This window comes from Polypterus senegalus, chromosome 7 (genome assembly GCF_016835505.1).
Source record: "Polypterus senegalus isolate Bchr_013 chromosome 7, ASM1683550v1, whole genome shotgun sequence".
NCBI lineage: Eukaryota > Metazoa > Chordata > Cladistia > Polypteriformes > Polypteridae > Polypterus > Polypterus senegalus.
In genome coordinates this window covers 79,519,102-79,542,707 of record NC_053160.1, presented here as the reverse complement: position 1 = coordinate 79,542,707, position 23,606 = coordinate 79,519,102, and the positions used below count along the sequence as shown (strand labels likewise).

Genomic DNA, 23,606 nt, shown 5'->3' with positions numbered 1-23,606 from the left:
GTGGGACAGTTGAATTAATATTTCTGTCACTACACTTGAATAAATGACTAACATAAGGAATCAGTTGTTTTCTTTCTATTGTAATTGGAACAGCAATCAGCTTTCACAAAAAATTGTGTTTCATTCTGTTTCATTGTGACTTATTTCTATTGCACTTAGTAACAATATCCAGGTTTACAATAGCGTTGGCTTTTTTAAAATTGTAAGGTCTTGCTTTGATTAAAAAATACAATGTATAAGTTTATTTCAGGGTTATAATCAATCTACACAGTGCAATTCCTATCTGCATGATTGGCCACCGCAGAGCACACCGCCCCTGTTCTTACGCAAATCTTGCTCCAATGATTCAACGACCCATACATCCATCCGTCCATTTCCTTAAGCTGCTTATAATATAACATTACAAAAAAATAGGTAATGGTGAGCAAAGCAGCCAAGTTTCCTTTCATATACAGTTTTGCTAAATTTATGCTAAACTTAATTTTGCTTTTGATTTTGCAACTGAGAAGCTCACTAAAAGGGTGTTTTGCAGTTTTAAAAGTTTTTGATGTGGAGCTGAAAGATAGGAACATTGGTCCTTCAGGGTTTGGCAACACTGTACAGCCCTTTTGGATCTACGTATTTTTTAGAAAAGGGAAGAAATAAACTGAGAAGAACATTTTGGAAATTTAGCTCGGATAAACACGACCCAAGATGAGACATACTCTTACACAAAAGCTGTAATCCAACACGACAATAAAGTTGTTTTCCAGATTAGTTGAGAAGAAACACTGCACCTGCAGTCTTAGATCAGATCCTACATTGCCTCATACAAAACTTTTTTGTGCTGATAACGTTTTTCCACTCATCAACCCCTGTGCACTGCTGCTGCCTGATGGGAATTGTAGTCTCCATGTGGGAACTGTTTTTTTGGGTTACAACTCCTATCCTTGATATGCCGTATAGCCCATATTTTAATTTGAATTAATGGTAATATACATACAAAATTACACAAGGATTTGTTTTGCTGTTTTTATATGATTGCCGAACAAAAAGAAAAAACGCTTATGATTTTATTTATAAAGATTTGTCATATGCACCTTAAAAAAACCATTTTATTGCTCTCAGCAATGAGCCTGGCTAACTAAAAAGGAAATTGATATTTTTCAGATATCCAAGTAATTCTAGGCTTGCTACAATGAGTCCAGGTAGCTCCAATCATATGGTAGAACAGCCTAGGCAGTTTTAGTCTCCCTGGAATTAAGTAAACCTAATACTTGCAGGTTTCATTGTAATAAAAAAGTTTTCTCGCTGAGCTATATAAAACAACTTTTACAGTTTCAGCATATGAGACCAAATAAATAGCAGATTATGAGAGGATGAATTCATAGTAGTCACAAATGATTGTTTTTAGCTAAATATGTCAAAACTACAGCAATGGGGAATTTAATCTTCACTTACTATAATATAATAATCGAGACAGAATTTCAAGGTTATTGAGCTCTTAGAACTAGTAATTGTACCATAATATGTTTCATGGTATTTTAGCATTGCAATTCAGAATAAACAAATTATTACATTTCCGAAAAGCAAAGTCTCAACTGATGTTGTAGATCCTCTAAGGCATAAACTGTGATAAACATTTTTCATGCATGAAAAGTGGAGAAACGTTGGAATAGTTTCAAAAGAAATCCATACATAATACGCTGGAGAATTTATGCCAGAGGTTGGAAGCATTCCATTATATGGTTACTGATTAAGTGAACAGATAGGGATAAGAGTAAAAAAGCACCGTAACTCCTAGAAAAATAATAACAGCACTGACTGTAAGGCTTATCCTTTTCACCAATCCATCTGTTTCTAGACCTACATAATCAAATTCAAGGTCATGGATCTAAAGTATGAAAAGATCTGCTTAGTTCCTTAACCTTTGAGCTTCTAGATCCCAATGTAATAACTGAAGCTCTCAATAACCTTAAGCAGGGGGTGTCTTCACATACTTTTTTTTCTGAGATTAGTGATATGATAGGTAACATCAGAACTTAAGTGTAACCTCTATAAAAGGAATCACAAAGACAAAAAAAGGTCTGGGGTTCCAACCCCGTATATTGTAACAAATAGTGCTTCTATGCTGAGTAGTCTCAAAAGGCTGTGTCCAAAATGGGACTGATTGGGAAAAGCGAGTGGCTGGCTTTATAGGCGACAGATAGGAAGAGGAGGGTCCAACAGGGAACAGGCAGAAATGAGGTCAGTAGGTAGCCCTGTATAATAGGCTATATGCATACTCTTTTCCGGATTCTGTGTCTGCCAGCTGCTTTACTTCCAGCACTGATATCAAAATGGACTAGCTGGGGCATTTTTCACCTGACCACTTCAAGACATGCCCAGACTTACGATAAACAATGTAATTGTTCAAATATTGTGCCAAATATCAGGAGCTAAAAAGGAGAATGGCTTCAAACTATATAAGATCCGGATGTTTTAACATGATTGTGTACAAGCCGAAAGTTAACACAGAATTGCAATTAGTCATTAAACCTTATTCAGGGACAGGTATGTAAGCTTAATACATAATAACATGAGTCTGCTGGACATCTTACCTTGTAAAAAAAGCGAATGTCTCTGTCTGAGCCAGCAAAACGGTGAATGCCAAATGGCTGCTTCATTGTAAGGCCGGAGTTATACTTCACGCGACGCGACGCATGCTGCAGCGGACGCTCCTGCTACGCAAGCGTTGTAGTGTTTATACTTGCGCGCATACTTTACGTAAATCTGGAGGAATCCACCAGGTGGCAGTGCGAGATATTATCGCGGTGAGAACATGTTCGGCTTCTCTGTGTTGTGAATTTCCTAAAACACCTATTAAATTCCGATAACACCTTACCGCAATATCTCTGAAAAGGATGTTTATTGATTAAATCCATAAATCCAGGGATGTATGTGTCCATTCCAGGAAGCATTGGGCACGAGTGAGAAACAGTCCCTTGACGAGGCCTCTGCTCATCGCAAGGTGAATACAAGCACACACATACACTAGCGTCATTTTAGAGGCACCAAATCCCCAAATCTGCATATCTTTGGAAGGAAACCGGAGCACAGTGTGGAATACCAGCAATATAACTCCCTGCGAGACAGCAGTGCTATCGCTCCGCCACCGTGACACACCCATGTGTGTAATTATTCCCCCATGTGTGTATTTATTAACTGTATTCATTATTTAAACGAAATTATATGTAAAATGTAGCATACACATTTTAATGCATTTCATCATGAAAGTGATATCAAGTATAAATCTAAAGATTCTAAATGTGCAGAGAGTTGGAATATCATACATTTAATTTGTTCTGTTTGGCGATCTATTGCTGCTTTCCGCTGCTGAAGCAAAATGCCGACATACAGATGCATTTGTGGTGCTTTTATATTCAAGCGTCGCATATTCCCGATCGTAATGACACAATACATTTTAAAAGTCTCACATACCATCTTTTGTGCCGTCTATTTTTTATTGTTTTACTTTACCTGCTGTCAGGTCCAAGAAGCTCATAGCGATTAAAAACTGGGATGACGTTTACGATGGTCTGCTTTAATGATAAAGTAAACTACGAGGTTAAAGTGGATATTTCGAGATTAAAGCCGAAATTTCCACTTTAATCACAAAATACACGTTTTCACCGTGTCCTTTATTTTTTTCTTAGTGGCTCAAATATAACGCTATATATTATGTTGCTGTTGTTAAGTTGTAAAAGTTAAAAATTAAAAAAGACATATATAAATGACACGATACATTTTAAAAGTCTCACATACCATCTTTTGTGCCGTCTATTTTTTTTTTTTTGCAACTACACATCGGCTACATAATGTATACCGCTGTATTTGAGCCATTCATCAAACAGCAAAGTGCGTACATCGATCCCCGAAGGATCTCCATAGAGGCTTGCTGTCACATGTAGATAATAAAAAGAGACTCTGGCGTCCACGTTCCGACTTTTAGCACACTCGCCCCGACTTTTGCTGGTACTGCAACTCGCACACGCGTCGCGTTAATTTCTGAGGACCTGCTCAGAGGACGCATGAAATGAATGCTGGGAACGCGTGGCAGCCATGATGAGGACGCGGACGCGTTCTGAGCGTGAAGTATAAATGAGCCCTAAGGGTCTCCATTTTTTTCCTCAGTTTGAGAATCTCCTGTCTTTGAGATGTGCTTTCATCAAGTGCTAGGTCAACATCTGCTGGATCCAGAGCCAAAGAATAGTTGTGATCTTTGAGGATTTAATCATCCTCCTCCTCACCCGGTTTGTCATCTTCCATTGGCCACTTTCTCCTCTCCCAAACCCCTGGTCTTGTAAGTGGAATAGACAAATGTTTCCACTCAAGCAGTGCAGGAACCGCACTTCCTTCTTCAACAGTTGCTGCCTTGTCTCAGACCCAGGCTCGTGAAAACCCTCTTTTCTAAAATACCAGCTACAAACTCAGGTATGAGGACTAGCCTTAAACCTCTCTCTCCGGATAGCGATGATCCATTTAGATCAGGTTTCTGCATCAGAGGGAAATGTATGAAAACTAAGTACCTTGTTGTACTTACTGAAATCTCACCATAAATGTACATGACGTTAGACTGTAAAGCTATCTGCACACTGAGACTTAAACTTCTTTTTCTTGGACACTCTCACCACTAAACGCAAATCACAATGGCAGTGTTGGCAATGGAAGTGATTGAGCGTGCTGAGACTTCACCAGAAGTGTGTCAGCACTACCGCGTGCATATAGTCAATTGAAAATGATTAAAATTCCAAATAAAGTGCATGAAAACATAAAATCAAGTCTTCTCTGATTAAAACCCAATTGTGACTGAACAAGATGGCGAGTCTTCCGGTCATACAGCAGCCAGACAGAAAGAGGCAGGTCTAGGTAGATCAGAAATGACATTGGTTGAGGAGAACTATCAATCTTATGGTCTGCAAAGGGATGAGAAGAAAGAACGTTATCACATAATACCACCCATTGGATTGGTGGAGAATTACCATCACCTGAATCCTTAAACTGTATTTCATATGGACGTGCGTGACAGCTTAGAGACCACAATATTTTGCTGGAAATTCACAGAACTGTGATCAATTATCATAATGGATTAATAAAACGGACACTGTAATTGTAGACATCCTGAAGGACTTGCAGATTTAGTTAATTGGCAATTCTTATTGGTCCAATGTGAATCAGTGGACCCTGAAATGGACAGACACTCTGTCAAGTGTTCATAACCTAGTGCTGTTAGGATAGAATCTGGCCCTACATGTCCCTGCATTTGATCACCTGGATTGGAGGAAGTTAAGTTTCAATTTATAGTTATAGTTATTGCTTGGGCTTGCTCAAAATGGACTTTAAAAAGCTGAGGATTTGTTTCAGAAAGGAATCCCTTTTTCACACGAAAGCAGCAATTAAACAGGAAAGTAGAAACAACAAGACAGCTGTAAAAGAAAAGGTAGGGAAAGGAGGTGGCTGAGTAATTGTCATGTCACAATTAATTGTTGGTTTAAAGGGGTTCATGGACAAATGTCCTAGCTATAATAGTGTTGTGGTTCTTGATGTGTTACCATCAAAAAAATCATCCAGGACACCCCAACTCTCCATTTTATATGTTCACAAAGAGAGGCTGGCCGGGAACTCCAGCTATCACAGCTAAGCTAAAGAGAACTTCCTTTACTAGACAGAGAAAACGGTCTTCTGATGGGTAACTGTGGTGGCACAGGTGTCTATTTGTCCAGCAGCAGGCTCTCTCTCTTTTTAGCCTACAGGCACTTTCTACAACTACATAGCCTCTGTAGCGATGTATTCAACAGAAATGTAAAATTTAGAGTAACTCAACAGTATTCGTATGCTCAGTGACTTAAGTGGATAGGCATAAGTGCCAGGACCCTAAGTTAGCGTGAAATCAGTGATCATGCCTTTGAATAGCATGGGCCAGGGTGATGTTCCCCTTCGAATTTCCAGAGGTGTGATATACTGTAATACTATTGAAGAGCTGGAAGGGTCTTCACCCTTTAAGTGTCCGGCATCACAAAATATATAAAATATTATTTCTAATATGAGATCAAAGAGTGGAGGGGGAGTTTGGGCAGGGTCCTACATTCAAAAACAGTCCTGGGTGTCAGCAAACACTGATGGAACACAACTTTTTAAAACTGCATTGTGCCGGTACCCTGAACATATAGGTAATGTAATATCTATTTAATTATATAGTATTGTTGATTAGTGAAATTTGTTACACCTTGCCTGATATTGCACTCCTGATGATTGGTTACACCTTGCCTGATGAAGGGGCCTTAGCTGCCTCGAAAGCTTGCATTTGTAATCTGTTTAGTTAGCCAATAAAAGGTGTCATTTCACCCTACTTTCTCCTAGTGAAATTTGTGAAAGTGTTCTTTGCAGTGAATGTGCTGTGTTCACTGTTGACCATGTTGGCCAAATATTTTCAGGTATATTCACTGTTCAGCCAGCTTAGACAAACATTTTTTTCCCAGTACTCCATGATGCTTTGTAATGTCAACATGACATCACAGAAATGTAGCAGCCATGTGAAGATCTTTCACATAGGTGTACTGTACAGTCCCTTCCAGATCTGCTTTGCGTGAACATGATGTCACGACCTGATTAGTACTGCAGCCGGATTTGTACCCTGCATGCATTAAATAAAAACAAAAAAGTATCTTCATTTGAGGGGTACGTTAGCTGACTATAATAAGAATATTATGAGTACTGCAACCGGATATATAGCACTGATTCCTGTGTGCTCACTCACTTGCCATTGTGCAGTGCCTCATTGCTATTTTGTATGCCAGGCAAATGTATGCATAATTAGCCATGTGCCACGGGTACAAGTCAAAACAAGCCTTAAGGAGCCCTTCCCCTCAACCTCTCTTGAGTCACAAAGCACATGAAGAGGGGTGAAATAATAATAATTAAAAAAAGATTTACAGTCGACTCCATTTAAGTGTATGGCCTCCAGATGAGATCGCCACATGTGATTAAGTGTAGCGTGCGCTTAATAGGAGTGCAACATGTCAGTCCTGAAAGTTGACCATTCAGTTTACCCCACCTCCTACTAGCCTAGTCAAATATAATAAAACATTCATTAAAATAGACTACAGTGAAGAATATATTGGATACATATTGTAAAAGGAAGAGACTTGACACACGTAAAAAGGTTTGGGGCAACCACCCGTATAATATTCCTAGCTACAAAGATATTGGTTTTTTGAGCAGCAATGAAGTTGACTGTAGAGAGTCCAAGACAGAACTGCTGAAGGTTGGAAAAGATGGTGGTTTTAAATGGTCAGACAGGAAGTGATGTATGTTAACTGGAAGTGATGTAGGTTGACCAGAAGTGACGTTTCTCTGACATCAGCCTGGGAGCCGGGACCGGAAGTGACAATCTTCTGGGCGCCGGAACTGGAAGTGACATTCTTGTAGGTGCCGGAACTGGAATTGACATTCTTCTATGCACCGGAACCGGAAGTGATGTTCTTGATTCAGATAGGTTTTCTCGCAGCTGGTCTGTAGAGATAGCAGGAGAAGGTTTAATGCACCACGCCCTCCCCTGGCCTGGCGTGGAATTACCTTTACTTGGTCCACACAACGTCCCCCTATTCACACATGTGTGACATGGCCACCCCCAGCCCAGACCCGTAGGGTCGGGCATACCGGTCCGAGAAGTCGTGACATCTAGAAAGGGCATCGGCATTGGCTTGCAGAACACCCCGGCGATAAACGACCGAATACTTATACGGCTGTAGATCCAAAAACCACATCATGACCCGCGGATTGAACTCCCTGTGCAAGGCCATCCACTGCAAGGGTGCATGGTCCGTCACAAGAGTGAATTCACATCCCAAGATGTAGTATCTCAGCTGAGTAATCGCCCATTTAATAGCCAAAGCTTCCTGCTCCACTGCCACATACCTAGTTTCCCGATCCAACAATTTCCAGCTCAGGTACATAATGGGGTGTTCAACTCCATCGACGCTCTGGCTCAGCACGGCTCCAAGACCTGTGTCCAAAGCGTCCGTCTGGAGAATGAACAGGTGAAGAGAAATCTGGTGCCTTTAATATAGGAGCTGATGTAAGAGCCAGTTTCAAGTCACTGAATGCAGCCTCTGATATCATCCCATACCACATGATTACGTCGACCCTTCTTTGTGAGGTTTGTCAAGGGCGTAGCTCTCTCGGAAAACCAGGGTACAAACCGGCGATAGTAACCCGCTAAACCGAGAAATACCTGAACTTGACACCATTGTGAATTGGCCCTGTCCGAGGCTGTTTGAGAACACTGTGGTCTCACCATACCCCGGCCCACTAGATAGCCTAAATATCTGGCCTCGACCAACCCAAAGTAATACTTTTTCAGGTTGATACGAAGCCCAGCTTTTGCCAGTGTCCGCTTTACAGCTCCAACCTGCTGTATGTGTTCCTCCCAGGTATTGGAATATATGATGATGTCATCTAAGTAGGCAGCACTATATGAATTATGAGGACGGAGCACTTTATCCACCAGATGTTGGAAGGTCGCAGGTGCTCCATGTAATCCAAATGGGAGGACACGATACTGCCAGTGACCGCTAGGGGTGCTGAACGCTGTCTTTTCCTTAGCGGAGTCCGTTAAGGGAACCTGCCAGTACCCCTTAGTCATATCTAAAGTAGTCAAAAATTTGGCATGTTCTAGCCGCTCGAGGAGGTCATCCACTCGCGGCATCGGATAGGCGTCAAATTGGGAGACTTGGTTAAGCCGACGGAAGTCATTGTAAAACCTCTAACTTCCATCAGGCTTACTGACCATAACGATAGGACTGGACCAGGGACTATAACTTTCCTCGATCGCACCTAGCTCCAGCATTTGTCTGATCTCCAACTCCACTTCAGCCTTTTTTGCCTCGGGAATTCTGCATGGGCGTTCTCGGACTATATCCCCAGGTTTTGTCACAATGTCATGTGCAACCAGGAAGGTCCAACCTGGCTTTTCACTGACTACCTCAGGGACAGACAGGATAAGTACTTTGAGCTCCTGACGTTGTTGGCGAGTCAAATTATTTCCGAAATTAAGGTGTAATTGATGAGCGAAGAGAGAGCGGAGCTGTCCGGAGGAGGGTTCGGTTTCCCTGTCCTTCAACGGTTTCAGCAGATTGATATGATAAATCCGCTCGCTGGGTCGACGATTCAGTTGTTTCACCAAATAGTCGACCAGCCCCTTCCTCTCCTTAATTTCATAAGGGTCTTGCCAATGGGCCAGTAATTTGGAATGTGAGGTAGGAAAAGACTTTTATCTGACCCGGAAGTGATAAGGAATTATGGACTAAAGGATGAGAACACTTTTTTTTTCACTCTGGAAGAACATCATTCCTTACGTTCATATGACTTGGAAGTACTTCCAGGGCATAGGGCAAATAACACTCTCCAAGCCTCCCTATAGCGGCTCCTGGTTGCCCCCATGGTATCCAGCAGGGCTGTCCATAAAAACTACAATGTCCATGAGGCTATGCTGGAATTCGGAGACCTTCCATGCCGCTGTGAGGGCTCCCTCTGGTGGCCTGGGGGTATTGGCCAAGATATAAAGCCGGCCATGGATCACAATGTATAATACATACATACACATTAACTGCGCAGATATACATGTACTGTACCTGTACGTCTTCAGCCTTCCCTATTTTTTTTTCTTTTTTTGTCTGAATTGCCGTTGTTCTGCCAGTCTTGCAATATCGATTCCTGAAGTGACCGTGCAGTTGAATTTGGCTGGAGAGAAAAGCAATGGGACCAATAATATATATTTACTTAAGCAAATTTATCACTAGTGCGCTTATCCAAAGTTATTGCCCGTTTACTTGACTTTATACAAATGGGGACTGTGCAAGTCACGTGCAGCTAAGTGAAGCATGCGCTTAACTTACGTGCACTTAAGTGTAGTCAACTGTATTACTATTAACAAGACATTTCTGTTTTCTTGATGGAAGAAAAAAGTATGAAGCATCTGTACCGAGATCCATCCACCCATTATCCAACCCGTTATATCCTAATTACAGGGTCATGGGGGTCTGCTGGAGCCAATCCCAGCCAACACAGGGCGCAAGGCAGGAAACAAATCCCGGGCAGGGTACCAGCCCATGTACAGAGATTGCAAAACAAAAAAAAAAACATTTCAGGTGCACCCAGCTTCAAACAGTGGAATAAGCCAGACCCATGCCGCTGTTTCATGGCACAGCCAATGTGTTTTCCAAGAGCATAATTATACATTGCTTATTTTTAGTTTGTGGAAATTTGTTGTATTTTATTTATAGTTATCGCTCTATTTGTGTATTTTGTTGTTTGAGGCATGGTGCATTTTAAATAAATTAATTAATCCTCAGCGAGCAGACTCCAGGCGGGCGCAGGTGCACGTGAAAATGTGAATGTGCCGCTCTGAGGTTGAATGAGGTGCTTGGCTGATCACGCATTTACATGCAGATGTGAGCGGGTCAGTTAAGTGCTTTGTTCAAACCTTGGAATTGGTGATTGCGGGACATGCACCCGGTCAAGACCAGCCAAGACATCTGGGAAAACGAAAAGGAGATGGGAAAGGAGACATGAATAAAGGTGATGATGGAGGCAGGATAGATTTGGATTGGAGGCAGGTGATCGGGAGTTAATATCTCCAGTTATATAAGGCTTTTTATTTCCTTATTTTGAAAGTAACCCAATATGTTGTCTTTTGTTCCTGTATTTAAAAAAAACTGTGAACAGTAGCTATTTTTATGTTGTCTACAGAGTAAATGATCTGTGGGCATACTTTCCTGTGATGTCCACAGCATGCCAAAAAATGAGATTTATTTATTATTAACAAATTTTATGCCATCAGTTACCTTAGGAATTGTGTATCCAATTATTTAGAAAAGGCTTTAATTAATATTTTATATGAAGTGGATTTAACTAATAGTGAATCTGTTTAGCCTGAGCAGGTAGAGGCCAATTGGAGACATGCCAGAAGTATTCAGAATTAGGAAGGGATTAAAGCTGTTGATCAAAGTTTGGTTTAAATTAATTCTCTCCTGGAAGCTGAAGTAAAAGAAAACTTTTTTTTTTTTTGAGGGTGGAGTGGTGGCTGTGGGGCTAAGGATCTGCGCTGGCTTCCTGAAGGTTGCCGGTTCGAATCCCCATCTCTGCTGGGCCCTTGAGCAAGGCCCTTAACCTTCAATTGCTCCAGGGGCGATGTACAATGGCTGACCCAGCGTTCTGACCCCAAGGGGCATGCGGAAACTAACAAATTCCTAATACGAGAAATTGTATAAGGCTGAATAAAGAATTCACTTTTTTTTTCCTCACAAGTAACTGTAAATACATCAACTCAGTTACCTTGCAAAGTAATGCCCTGGGGACCATTAAGTCAGCTCAATATAGTTTTAGAAGCACTAGGTGAATAGGAATTGATAGACAGTGCTGGCCTGAGCGGCATAATCTCATGAAAGTGTTTTCTTATTATATGTTTACTTTAAGTATGAGATCGAATATAGTGCTGGCAGGGCTGGCAAAATAGATATGGGGTTATTTCTTAAGCCACTGAAGAAGAGGAAGATCAACAGTTTCAGGCTTTATTATGTTTGGAATTAGTTTGATGACATAAACATTCATAGCACCTGTTACATGGGGTGAGTGCATGCAGTTCATTTCATTTTTTTTTTATCTCTGAGCTATTAATATTTTCAAGCCTCCATTTAAAAATCAGTTGTTTAACATAAGTAATGTGTTAGAAATGTTGTGTTTTATTAATAAAATTAGAATTGCATGTTCTCTGTACTAAAATTATCATATTACAAGAATACTTTTTAATGATTTCAAGTAATAATAGAATAATTTGATTGTTCTTTATAATTTATCCATTATAGCAATACAAATGCTTTACCGTTGATTTAGAAGATATGGGACCTTGGTGCTGCCAGTTATTAGCCCGCAAATGTACTGGTGTAAATACCAATTGTAGTGTGGCGTAAATCTAAACAGGATTTTCATTAATCAGTCTACTTTCAATTTTGATAGACTTTAATAAAAGTTATTGTCATTTAATGAGTGATGTTTCCTAAAAACACAATAAGGAGCATCCTAACATCACATCAAGTTCAAGTTTGTTGTTGCATATACTTAGTATAAATTATACTAGTTGCGTGTAATAAAATTTTTATTTGCATGTCTAGTGACCAAAGTGCAATAGCAACCACTGGCAAAAAATACAATGAATACATGTTACACACACAAACATATATGGAAAAAAAGATTCAAAAAGATAAAGTAAGATCCCAGAGGATGCCCCATTTAATATTAAAAAGGACAAACAAATATGATGTAGGACTTCTGACATAAGTCACCAATCATCATAAACTCTTTGTGAGCAAAAATAAATGATTCTTGTTACTAAGCTCCATCTCCTTCAGAAGCAGGTCCCAAAATGAGCACTGACTGTGCTGTGTATGTAGGATTAAATGCAGGAGGAGATGGGAGAGGTGTGGCCTGTAGAGTCAGGGTGGAGGTGACATCACTTGTCTTCAAAGGTGTTCTCCTCCACTCTAAGAGGGGAAACAGAAATAATTGTGCATCCTCTTTATCCTTCCCCTCTGTGCTTCCCCACTCGCTTATCTATCTATCTATCTATCTATCTATCTATCTATCTATCTATCTATCTATCTATCTATCTATCTATCTATCTCAGTAAGGTGAAGCTAAAAAGTCTTCTAGCTTGCATTTCATTGTATACTGTACATGTTAGTACAGTATGTCCCTTTTTGCTACAGAGGAGGCACCTGCTGTATCCATTTGAATAACATATTTCAATTGTGGAGTTCTGACAGATTCTTTCAAGTTGACAAATGAAGGATTCATGGAACAGCATACCATGCAAGTGAAGTGCATAATTTTGCAATTGCTGAAAAAGAGATACACTACTGGCACTGTGAGACCAAAAAAACCCTTCCATTCCTCAGAGGTTGTCACCAACATTGAGGATCGTATGGAAAGGAGCCTACATAATATCAACACACAGTTATCAAGGTAGACAGGTTAGGAGTAGGATTAGGGTTAGTGTCTAAAATGAACTTCAGTATAATTAGAAGTTTTCATCTTTCAGAACAATCAAGACTGAAAGGTAAAGGTCATTGTGAAGAAAAATATAACTTTTGTTAGCCTGTGTCACCTATTCAGTTAGTCAGCTGTACAGTTTTATCAGAATTTTTTATTACCAGTGGGAGATGAGGACTCACTCACTAGTAGCCTCCTGCTTTACTGTCTCTGTGTGTTATTCCCATTTTGGAGGAAAGCTGTGTATTTTAATTGAAAATGGCTTCCAGCAATCGGCGTGTGTCAAGAGTATCCCCCCATCTAATCAGGCTCCAAACTGGGAGTTGTAATTAGCATTATTTTGTTCTCTACAATTAGAGGCACATCTGGTTTAATTCAGGACAGTTGGCAATGCTGTTAATTTTGCTAATTCCTCAACTCCGATCCTGAGCCTTCCACTGAAAAAAGCTTAAATGAAAGTCTAACTATTTCCTTGATCTTTATAGATTTTTCTTTGGACAGCTACATAAATACCTGAGGCTAATTTTGTTGTTTTACAGTGCACATACTGTATGGGTCCACTTAGCATTATATGCCTAGCCTTTGTGTCCTCATTCCATTGTTTAATAGTTATATACATTAATTAATTCAATCATCAGAGGACAAAGGATATGATAGCCCTCTAACTAAACTAAAGGAAATCTTTGTGTGACCCACGCATGTTAGTGAACGTTGCTTCTGCAGAACAGCAAGGCAATAAAAATGCAGGTCACCAGTGTAGTGAGTGCCCAGAATGTGCCCAAAATACACAGTTTTCTCTCTGAATTCTGGAGTGGGCTGGAATGGTCAAGTCTTGCCTCACACTGGGTACTCCCAAAATAGCATGTAACGGAAAATGAAGGGTTAGGGTTTGGTGGAACTGAACACAATAAGAAGTCGCACAATTATTTTTTTTTGTATTTCTGTGCTTCATGCATTATTAGTGAAACCATATGGAAGTTTAAATTAGTTTTTATGTGAATGGCATTAACAGTCTTGACAGTGTATGAAAATCTGCTGTTTGTTTTTCCCCATATATTTAAGTCTAGCAATGTGTTAAGTCCTTATCTCTTATTAAAGCTGCAAATTGCATAGTTAAAAACAGAAAGATTTAAGTGTTACTAAACATTTACCAAGATGGCTGATTTAGAAGGAAATGTGATGTTATAAAATACTTTTTTAATAACAACACAATGCCAACATAATAGATATGTTGTTTAAAAACAAGGTAGTGTTTTACAAAACACAATGGCACAGGCAGTCAATGATGAGGTCTTCACTGCCACCCAGTGGTAAAAGTGTTGTAAATGCATTCTTTCAGTCTTTTTTTAAATTTGCAAGGATTTATTTATTGTAAGTGTGATCAATTTTGGCGAGGACAAGCCCAACAAACCTCCTCAGTCCTATTCAAATAAGTTGAATTATGAAAAATAAAAAAGGTTGATTTACCATACAACCATGAAATATTCCAATAATGTGTTTAAAGGGGATTTTGCTTTGAAATCAGATCATTGTTATCCAGATGGTGGTGCTTATTACTATTGTAATTGCTATTTTGTATTATTATTGATCTCTCTGCCAGTCTGTCTTTACTTGCTGCAGAAGGAATCATTAAATCTGGTATAAATTCAACAGTTATAGGCTCTTTTAATGAGGGGGCCGATCACATTAGATGTGCCGATAGTGAAAAGTGTTCAATCACGTTTTTTTACTTTATCCGTGCAGCAAAAATTACATCACATTTCTAAAACCTAATTTTTATTTAATATTTAATTCATATTTTCCAAATAAAAAACTGAGTGATGATTCCAAATATCCAAATAGGGATTTTTGTTTTCTCCATTAGAAAATGAATGTTATTTTAGCACTGACAGATTGAGGATTTGTCTGGAATTTCCAAAATATGAATTACATTTGATAATCAATATGAACAGAAATCCATATTGCTTTGGTAGTAATAAAAAATATATTCAATAAGGTAATGTTAATTAATATGTAAATGTATTGCTTCTTAATATCTATAGTATGGTAGAAATGGTACATTTTTAAAAATGTAGCATTTCTAGACTTGACTATCTTTTGTGGATCAAATCTCTTAATTTAACATCAGAACCTTAGGTCTCATAAAAGCCACAGTCACACAGTCCTGTTAAAATGACTTTAAAAATCTGACAAGGCAGAAAAAGGCAGCCATTGGGGGGACACAAATTATGATATTTTTACAGTCATGAGGTTGTCTGCTGTTTTTGTTTTCTGTGGTTTTCAGTGATACCTTTTGTTTATTGCTCGTCAACATTTAAAAAACATCAACTGGAATTTAACTCAATGTCACCCTCTTATAGAAACGGCAGACATGAAAAAACGATAACAGTTCATGTTAGAAAAAAAAACATTTTTGCAGCACTCGGTTATGGCAAAAAGAAAAAAGACGTTGCCAGTGAATTCGGGAATTTCTCTATCGACACTGTCAACTTTCTTGAAAGACAGAGCAAAAAAAGAAGAAAAATCTTGCAAGCATATGCGAACTGCTGCATTTGAAGACGTCCAAAAAGTCGTTTTTATGTGATGATGCTCGCTCAAGAAACATTCCTATTAATATGGCACTCATTCAAGAAAATGTGAGGTTTCTAAACTCTCTTGGGACCTCCGTCAATGGGACAACTTGCTGAAGAACGTCCCGAAGTGCGATCACCGCGTCTGTGGAAGACAACAGCAGGCTCACAGCTCTGCTGCAGCTCTTCACCAAAGCAAAGAGAAAAGATCTCAATGGGTGATGCAAGGAACATTGTAAATGCAGGTAACAGTATTACTTAGCCACTAACCTGGTCACAACCCTGTCTGACTGCTGTGTTTGTGAGAGGAGAGTGGCAGATCCCGCTACAATAAATAACCATGCTGTTCCTGTTTCAAGCTGAATAAAGCTGGTTTGGATAAAGTACCGAGACTCATCCTTGTGTTTTGGGGTGTAAGACTGGGACTTATAGCGCAACCCCAATCTTTTAGGATTTGCTTCTCTGGCACTTCACTGAAGCTCTGTGAGCCTGCTGTTACCCTGCCCTGGAAACGGACAAACAATCTTCTACAGATGCAGCAATCTAAATTTGGGACGAACTTCAGCATGATGTTTTGGTTTCCCAAAAGAGTTCAGAAACCTCGCAATATGAAGAAGAAGAAAAGGATGATTCGGCTTCAACATGCTTCCACATTTACATAATGTTCATGTTGAATTCCTCCCACCCAATTGCACAGCAGTGCTTCAGCCATTGGATTTGGGCATCATTCGTACCCTGAAAGTGGATTATCGCAAGGAAATGCTGATAAAAATTCTCGGCAGCATAACTTGTAGACAGGAGGAGATTAAAATGAATGCGAAAGAAGCTATTGAAATGATTGCAGACACCTGTACGCAAGTTAAAGAAAGCACTATGGTGACAAATACAGAATCTTATTACAACAAAATATTTTTAGGTCCCTGGCAGTTCGTTGTAACGGAGTTTTACCTGTAGTTGTTCCTCTGATGGTCTGTAGAAAGAGGGAAAAAAGCATTAGTGCCTTCCAACCCCTTGTCTCTTGTGCTTTCACTCCCAATTGGACACCTTGGCCGTCCCCTAAGCACACGCGTGTGACACTATATATATATATATATATATATATATATATATATATATATATATATTGTGGAGCCGACCCGGACACAGACAGGCGGACATGTTGTTCATTACCACCACACGTTTATTTAAAGCCACTCAGATTCAGTATAAAGTGCACAACAAACCCCAATCCATACAGTCCTGGCCACAAAATGCCTTTCTTCGGGCCGCCTCCACACTGTCTTCTGCCTCGTCCTGCCTCCACCCGACTCCAGCCCTGAATGAATGGAGACGGCCCTTTTTATATGGTTCCCGGATGAGCACCAGGTGTTCCCGGCATTCCTCCCTTGGCCACGCCCCAGCATGGCAGAAGTGCTGGCTGTCCTCCCGGCAGCTCTCTGGTTGCTGTCCTAAATCTTCCCCCCAGCACTTCCTGGTGTGGCGGAAGTGCTGAAGCAACAGGTCCCCAAGGCATTGGGACGCCTCCTGGCGGTGACCACAGACCTCTACAGGGTGGAGCTTCTATGCCCTGTACCCGTGGCACCCAGAGCAACCAGGAAGGCGGCCCCCACGTGATCCAGGGTGGGCTCTGACCCTCTTCCGGTCCCTCACGCCGTCCCGGCCGGGTCGTTGCTCCTGGCATCCCTGACAATATATATATACATACTGTATCTCAGCCATCCAACTCTGACAAAGAGACTTTAAGGTCCATTGCAGTGCAGGTTTATCCATGCACATTCATCCTGAGGTCCATGTTACTGTGTCATTTCTAGGAATGTTTGGTCATTGCTTTAATGTTCAAGTAATCAGTTATACTGTTACCTTATATTTTGAAAAGTCCTCTGCAACTGTTTAAAAATGAGCTGCTTCCTTACCTTGTTTGTGAATTTGTTGTAGTGTGAACTCCTATCACCCTGTTTAACTTAGGCAGTCAACCCAATTGTAGCTGGTGTGATGATCATATCAATGACAGTAGCCTTCATTTTGCTGTTGCAGTTTATTATTTTTGCTATAAGCATTCCTTTGTTGGTTTATTTTTGTTGAATAAAAACAAAGTCAAATTTATTATGTGTTGTTACCTTTGCTCAGATTTATCTAAGTTTAGGACCAGATGAGAAACAGTTCTGATTAGGAGTCGATGATAAGTGGTAAAGTCTTCATTTATGACATCCTCATGACTGTAGATACAGTATATGTTTTGAAACTTTATGATACTAAGCTTTGCTTTTTGCTCACACTTATTTTACATTTGTATTTATTTTATTCTTGTCAGCACTACCAGCTCTACAGCAAGCAGCTGTGACACTGAGTTTACAAAGGATGACGAACAAAGGCTGAAAGATTATGTCCAGCAGTTGAAGAATGACCGGGCTGCAGTCAAACTGACCATGCTGGAGCTAGAGAGTGTCCACATCGACCCCTTAAGCTACGATGTCAAACCTAAAGGTGACAGCCAAAGGCTTGACCTGGAAAATGCCGTACTTATGCAAGAGTTAATGGCCATGAAGGTAAGAGACTAAGAGTCAAGAGAGCTTACAATTGAGCTGCTTTGTGCACCGGTGAAGACCACATTGGGAAAACTGTGTGAAGTTTGGTTTAAATAAAACAAAAATTTTTTAAGGCACAAGAGAAAATACAGTAGAGAGCTAACAGACTGATCCTACGATTGTGGAGTATGAACTATGAGGAAAGTTTAAAAAGTTGAATCTTTTATATTTTAGGAATCATTTGTATTTTTCTACCTGTGCTACCCATCTAAGACGGGTTGAATTCTAAGTAATCAACATAGACCTCGGTGTATTCAGTGCTAACAGTTGCAGTGCACAATCTGTTGGAATGTATTTTCTAATGAATGTAGCAATAAAATACATTGCGTTTTTCATTCCAACAGATGGCGCATCATAAACATTTATAGTAATAAAATGCATTACAATCTTTCATTCCAACAGATGGCATTTCCCAAACTTTACCACTGTTTTTATGAATCCCATACCAAATGGCATGTCACAGAGACATAGCACCGAACGGAAACTCAGACACTTGTCCTTTTATTAAGGTGGATTAAGTATGAAGCTTACCAATATGTACCAGAGTACAGTCTCACAAAACTGAGTGATACGGCTACAATCTCCTTTAACCTCCTTGGTGTTAATCCCAAGTGTGACTCAGCCTCTGAATTCTGTGTTATTAAGGTTAAGCCCAAGTCAGACTTGGGGTGATGCATATTAATCTGCCATGCAGTGTTAAGCCCAAATTACTCCTGAGTATATTCTGCTGCCATGAATATTTCTATGTGTTCTGCCATGTTATGGACACTCTATGGTAATTCATCAATATTTATGAGTGGGATGGAGCCTTCAACCAAAATCTAAATGGTAAATGAAAAGGCATGGAGCCAATTTTAGAAAAATCTAAATCTAATTAAGTGCTAAAATCAAGTGATAATGATGACAATATGAATTTCTTGTCAGACTTTGACACAGATAGAGCATACGACAATGTACAACCGAACCTCCATGATATGCCTGATGAACTCAGTCGCCTGAAGATTTACTATGGTGCGCCAGTAGCTGTGTGGCAAAAAGGAAAAATGGCTGAGATCAAGTGTAGGTACACAGTGTTCATAAAGCAGCAACTGTCAATGTTCATGTCAGGGGAAAGGTGGAAGTCACTAAGCCTTGTGCTGTGGTAGCCTACAAATAACACAATGATCATGCAGATCAAGCACTGACGTTCTGGGGTCTCATGCATAAGCAACAGAAAAAATATAAGAAAAGTGTGCAAAGAAACACATTTATGTGATCCAATTGCACTGGGTTATGCGTTGGTGTCAGTTTCAAACCATGTCACAAACAAGGACGTGCACTAAATCTGCACCAGAACAGCCAAGTGGACACGCGGCATACTTTTCTCTTTTATGTTGACCCTTGTGCACCCTGTAATTCCTGTTTTATTCATACCATGCAGCTTTCTTTGTTCCTCTGTCTCTTCCACGTCCATTTATACTGCTTTTAACCTTAAGTACTCTAGTCAACCCACAACCAAACCTGGCAGGTTTATTTGGCTGCAAAGTAAAAAATAACATTAATGGACATTTTATTACATGGTTCATAGTTCAACAGTAAATTAATGGACAGATATTGTTGACCAATCAGTTTTGAACCATGTGTTTCCTGTCTGTTTAAACACCTTTGTGTCTTTATGTGTAGTCTTTATGTAATTTGCAAATGTTTTATATATACATATATATAATATATGAATTTTTCACCACATTCTGTTCATGCATTCAGTGAAGAGCCCTATACAAAAATATACTGAACTGAAAAGAATTGAATTGAAAAGAGCTTTTCAGTTTTATACAGGGTAAGTTGCCACAACATGCAGTCCAGAGTGTTACAGTTCAATATTGTGTATATTAATAGCAGAATGTTGCAAGCAATTCAGTAAAATATTGTGTATGTAATGACGAGCTGCATTTCAGTATAGACGGTAGGTAGTTAATCTAATCACATTATATGTCATTCGGGACTGTGGGAGTAGCAGCTTGAATCTGTTCTCATCTGTTTGACCTTTTTGCAATAAAACCCTTCAAAAGAGAACTGCAGTGATCTGGCCAAGTGTAATAAAGACATAACAAGAAATATCTACTTGTGACACTGAGCACTGGGGTCTCAGTCTGCCACAAGATTATACTATAGATAGAAGAAAAACATATTTACCACATTTAGTCAACGAAAATGATGGCATAAGCTGACAACTTATGATATTCTGTTAGAGCTAAGAAGATCCCACAAGAACAGTTGTGTACTACTAGTAGTACGTTAACAGATGACACTGATTGGTATTATAAGAGTATGAAGTGTAGATTTTTTTTTTATTATTATTATATAGCAGGGTTACTTCATACTGCCCCAGGTGGGATAAAATGCAGGTGTGGTCAACTAAACAAAATTTCCCAAGGAGAAAAAATTTGATTAGATACAAGTGAGGAATTTGTTGTAGATTTACATACTAAGCAAATACAGTACACAGAAAGGTTATTCCCTGATACAAAAAGTATAATCCCTGTCTTGATTATATTGCAAGTTCCATTGGAATCAATATCTTAAAATTATTCACCCAAAATGAAAAAAACACATTGTTAACAAAATCCTTAGAATGACGCAAAGTTTGCATATTAGTACTGAGATTATTTTATTACTAGAGACGTCTTTTCATGTATTAAAGGGTTTAAATGAATATATTGGTCAACTGATCAGTACATTGGTTGTTACAGAGAGTATCCGCTTTATGATATGAGAAGAACAGAAATCAGTGAGGCTGATTAAAATGTACAGTAATCCCTCCTCGATCGCGGGGGTTGCGTTCCAGAACCCCCCGCGATAGACGAAAATCCGCGAAGTAGAAACCATATGTTTGTATGGTTATTTTTATATATTTTAAGCCCTTATAAACTCTCCTACACTGTTAACATTATTAGAGCCCTCTAGACATGAAATAACACCCTTTAGTCAAAAATTTAAACTGTCCTCCATGACAAGACAGAGATGACAGTTCTTTCTCACAATTAAAAGAATGCAAATAGATCTTTTCTTCAGGAGCAGAGAATTTCAGAGGGAGAGAGAGATCGCTCGCAAAGAAAAGCAAACAATCAAAAAATCAATACGTGTGCTTTTAAGTTTGCCGGGTGGCATTTTTTAGAGGAGCGTCAGTATCTTCTAAGCAAACAGCCTCTGTGCAAACAGCCCCTCTGCTCACATCTCCTCCGTCAGGCGCAGAGAACGTCAGAGAGAGAGAGCGAGATTAAAGCAACAATCAAAAAATCAATACATGTGCTTTTGTGCTTTTAAATATGCCGAGCACCGCAATAAAGCGGCATTTTTTTAGAGGAGCGTCAGTATCTTTTAAGCAAACAGCCTCTGTGCAAACAGCCCCTCCGTCAGGCGCAGAGAATGTCAGAGAAGGGTGAGATAGAGGCAGAGACAAGCAAACAATCAAGCACCGCGCGGGAAGCATATCTTATAGCATTGAGGAGTTTTAGTTAATATGTAATACGTGTTCTGATTGGGTAGCTTCTAAGCCATCCGCCAATAGCGTCCCTTGTATGAAATCAACTGGGCAAACAAACTGAGGAAGCGTGTAGCATAAATTAAAAGACCCATTGTCTGCAGAAATCCGCGAACCAGCGAAAAATCTGTGATATATATTTAGATGTGCTTACATTTAAAATCCGCGATAGAGTGAAACCGCGAAAGTCGAAGCGCGATATAGCGAGGGATTACTGTAAATCATTAAATGATGTGTGCAGGAGGTGCTGTGAGCAAACAGGCCCAGATCTGTAGAAGGTAAAGGCTGTGCATTTCTGGTACGTTTTCATGCATTTCTGTGCCCTGCATATTATTAAATATTAAAAAATGTTACAGGCTTTCAAAGAAGCAGACTTACTAAAGTCATTTATGTAATTTAGATAGATAGGTAGGTAGGCCTGTAGAACTTCCCCAATGGGAAATTTGGCTTTTTACAGAAGCTCTGTAAATAAATAAATACATAAATAGGTAGATAAGTAAGTAAATAAATAACTATACACACACACTTTAGCCTGAACACACTTCAGAATGACTAAAAGGAAACAAATAGAACAAAGAATCACTGAACACAGTTGATCAATCCTTAGTAATCTGTTTTATTAAATCAATCTTTTTAAAACTGAAGTTTATTGGTTAACTGGACGTTTTTACTAAACAAACGATATTCCATTTTGAATGAAAAATCTCCACATTATTGTTTGTTGATGTGCAAATTAATTTTCAGCCCAGAATTTCTAAACTTTAGTGTAATCGCATAGGTAGTCAAATGACTGTGGTGGAGATTGCAGACAGAGACAGTGCATTTTCAAATCATATGGCAGGTATTTGTCGTAGTGTGTTTACTCACTAAAGTTCAGTGTAATTCTATGATTCTATTATATGTTTATGATACACTAAATATATCAAAGAAGAAGCAATAAAAGGTAGTTGTTCATTTATTTTCAATTATTAAAGTTCGTTCTTGTGTAAAAAGTACAATTATTATGTTGTCTGTTTGGGGTATCTATTAAAAAAAAACTTGAATTGTTTGTGTCCTATTATTTCAAACCGTCAGCTTTATGTTGTGCATAGGAAATCCACATTCCTGGGAATGAAACTGCTGTAATTCCCGGGAAACCAGGAATGGCCAAGCTCGCATATACAGTATAGCGTGTAAAACTGTAAAAATCGAGTTATAGTTGAAAATAATTAAGTGGCACGGTTTTTTGGCCCATGGTATAGTGTGTTGCCGATTAATTCAGTCAACAACAGACCAGCAGCAGTCAGTCTCCCGGCTCCCACTAAGACTGAGCACAGTGGACTGGGAGGAGTCCGCACTCTGCAGCTCACGAATGCCGGCACGTCTGTCAGACAACAGCTTTGAACAGAAACTTGAAATTGCAATGCGTCATGCGTTGCATTATCTGTGCCAAGAAACTTGTCATCACAGAATGATGACAAGAAACTGGATGCATCAGTAAAAGCTGGACTGGCGGGGTTTCAGAGCAACGGCAAGCGCGGGCATTGTTTAGAACAAGTGTATCAGTATCTGAGGACTGTGCCGTCTACTTCAGTGGAGGCAGAGCGTGCTTTCTCAGCTGCTGGCTTACTCTGCACGAATGTGCGCTCTCGCCTGGACGACTGCATGCTGGACACGTTCTGTTATTACAGCAACTAACTAGATACATGTAGTTATATGACAGCATGAACTGCTTGTAGATAAGGTTAGTCTTTTATTGGTGTCAACATATTGCAGTAGTTTTATTAAAAAATAAGTGTCGGTCGTTCTTTAAAACCGTTCACATGTGAGAAGCCCGTGCACTGTGTCATCCCCGGGCACCCGGGATTCCCAGAATTGACATGTGGG

General features: G+C 39.6%; 1 protein-coding gene across 2 annotated transcripts in view; it reads left to right on the top strand.

Annotated features, from left to right (window-relative positions):
* The window catches only part of mcc (MCC regulator of WNT signaling pathway), a 570,331-nt gene that overhangs the window by 523,184 nt on the left and 23,541 nt on the right, over window positions 1-23,606 (top strand). For both annotated transcript variants that reach the window (XM_039758932.1, XM_039758933.1), the window contains one exon: window positions 17,947-18,181. In XM_039758932.1, coding sequence (XP_039614866.1) covers window positions 17,947-18,181 — 235 coding nt within the window. The remainder of the gene's footprint in view (window positions 1-17,946; window positions 18,182-23,606) is intronic.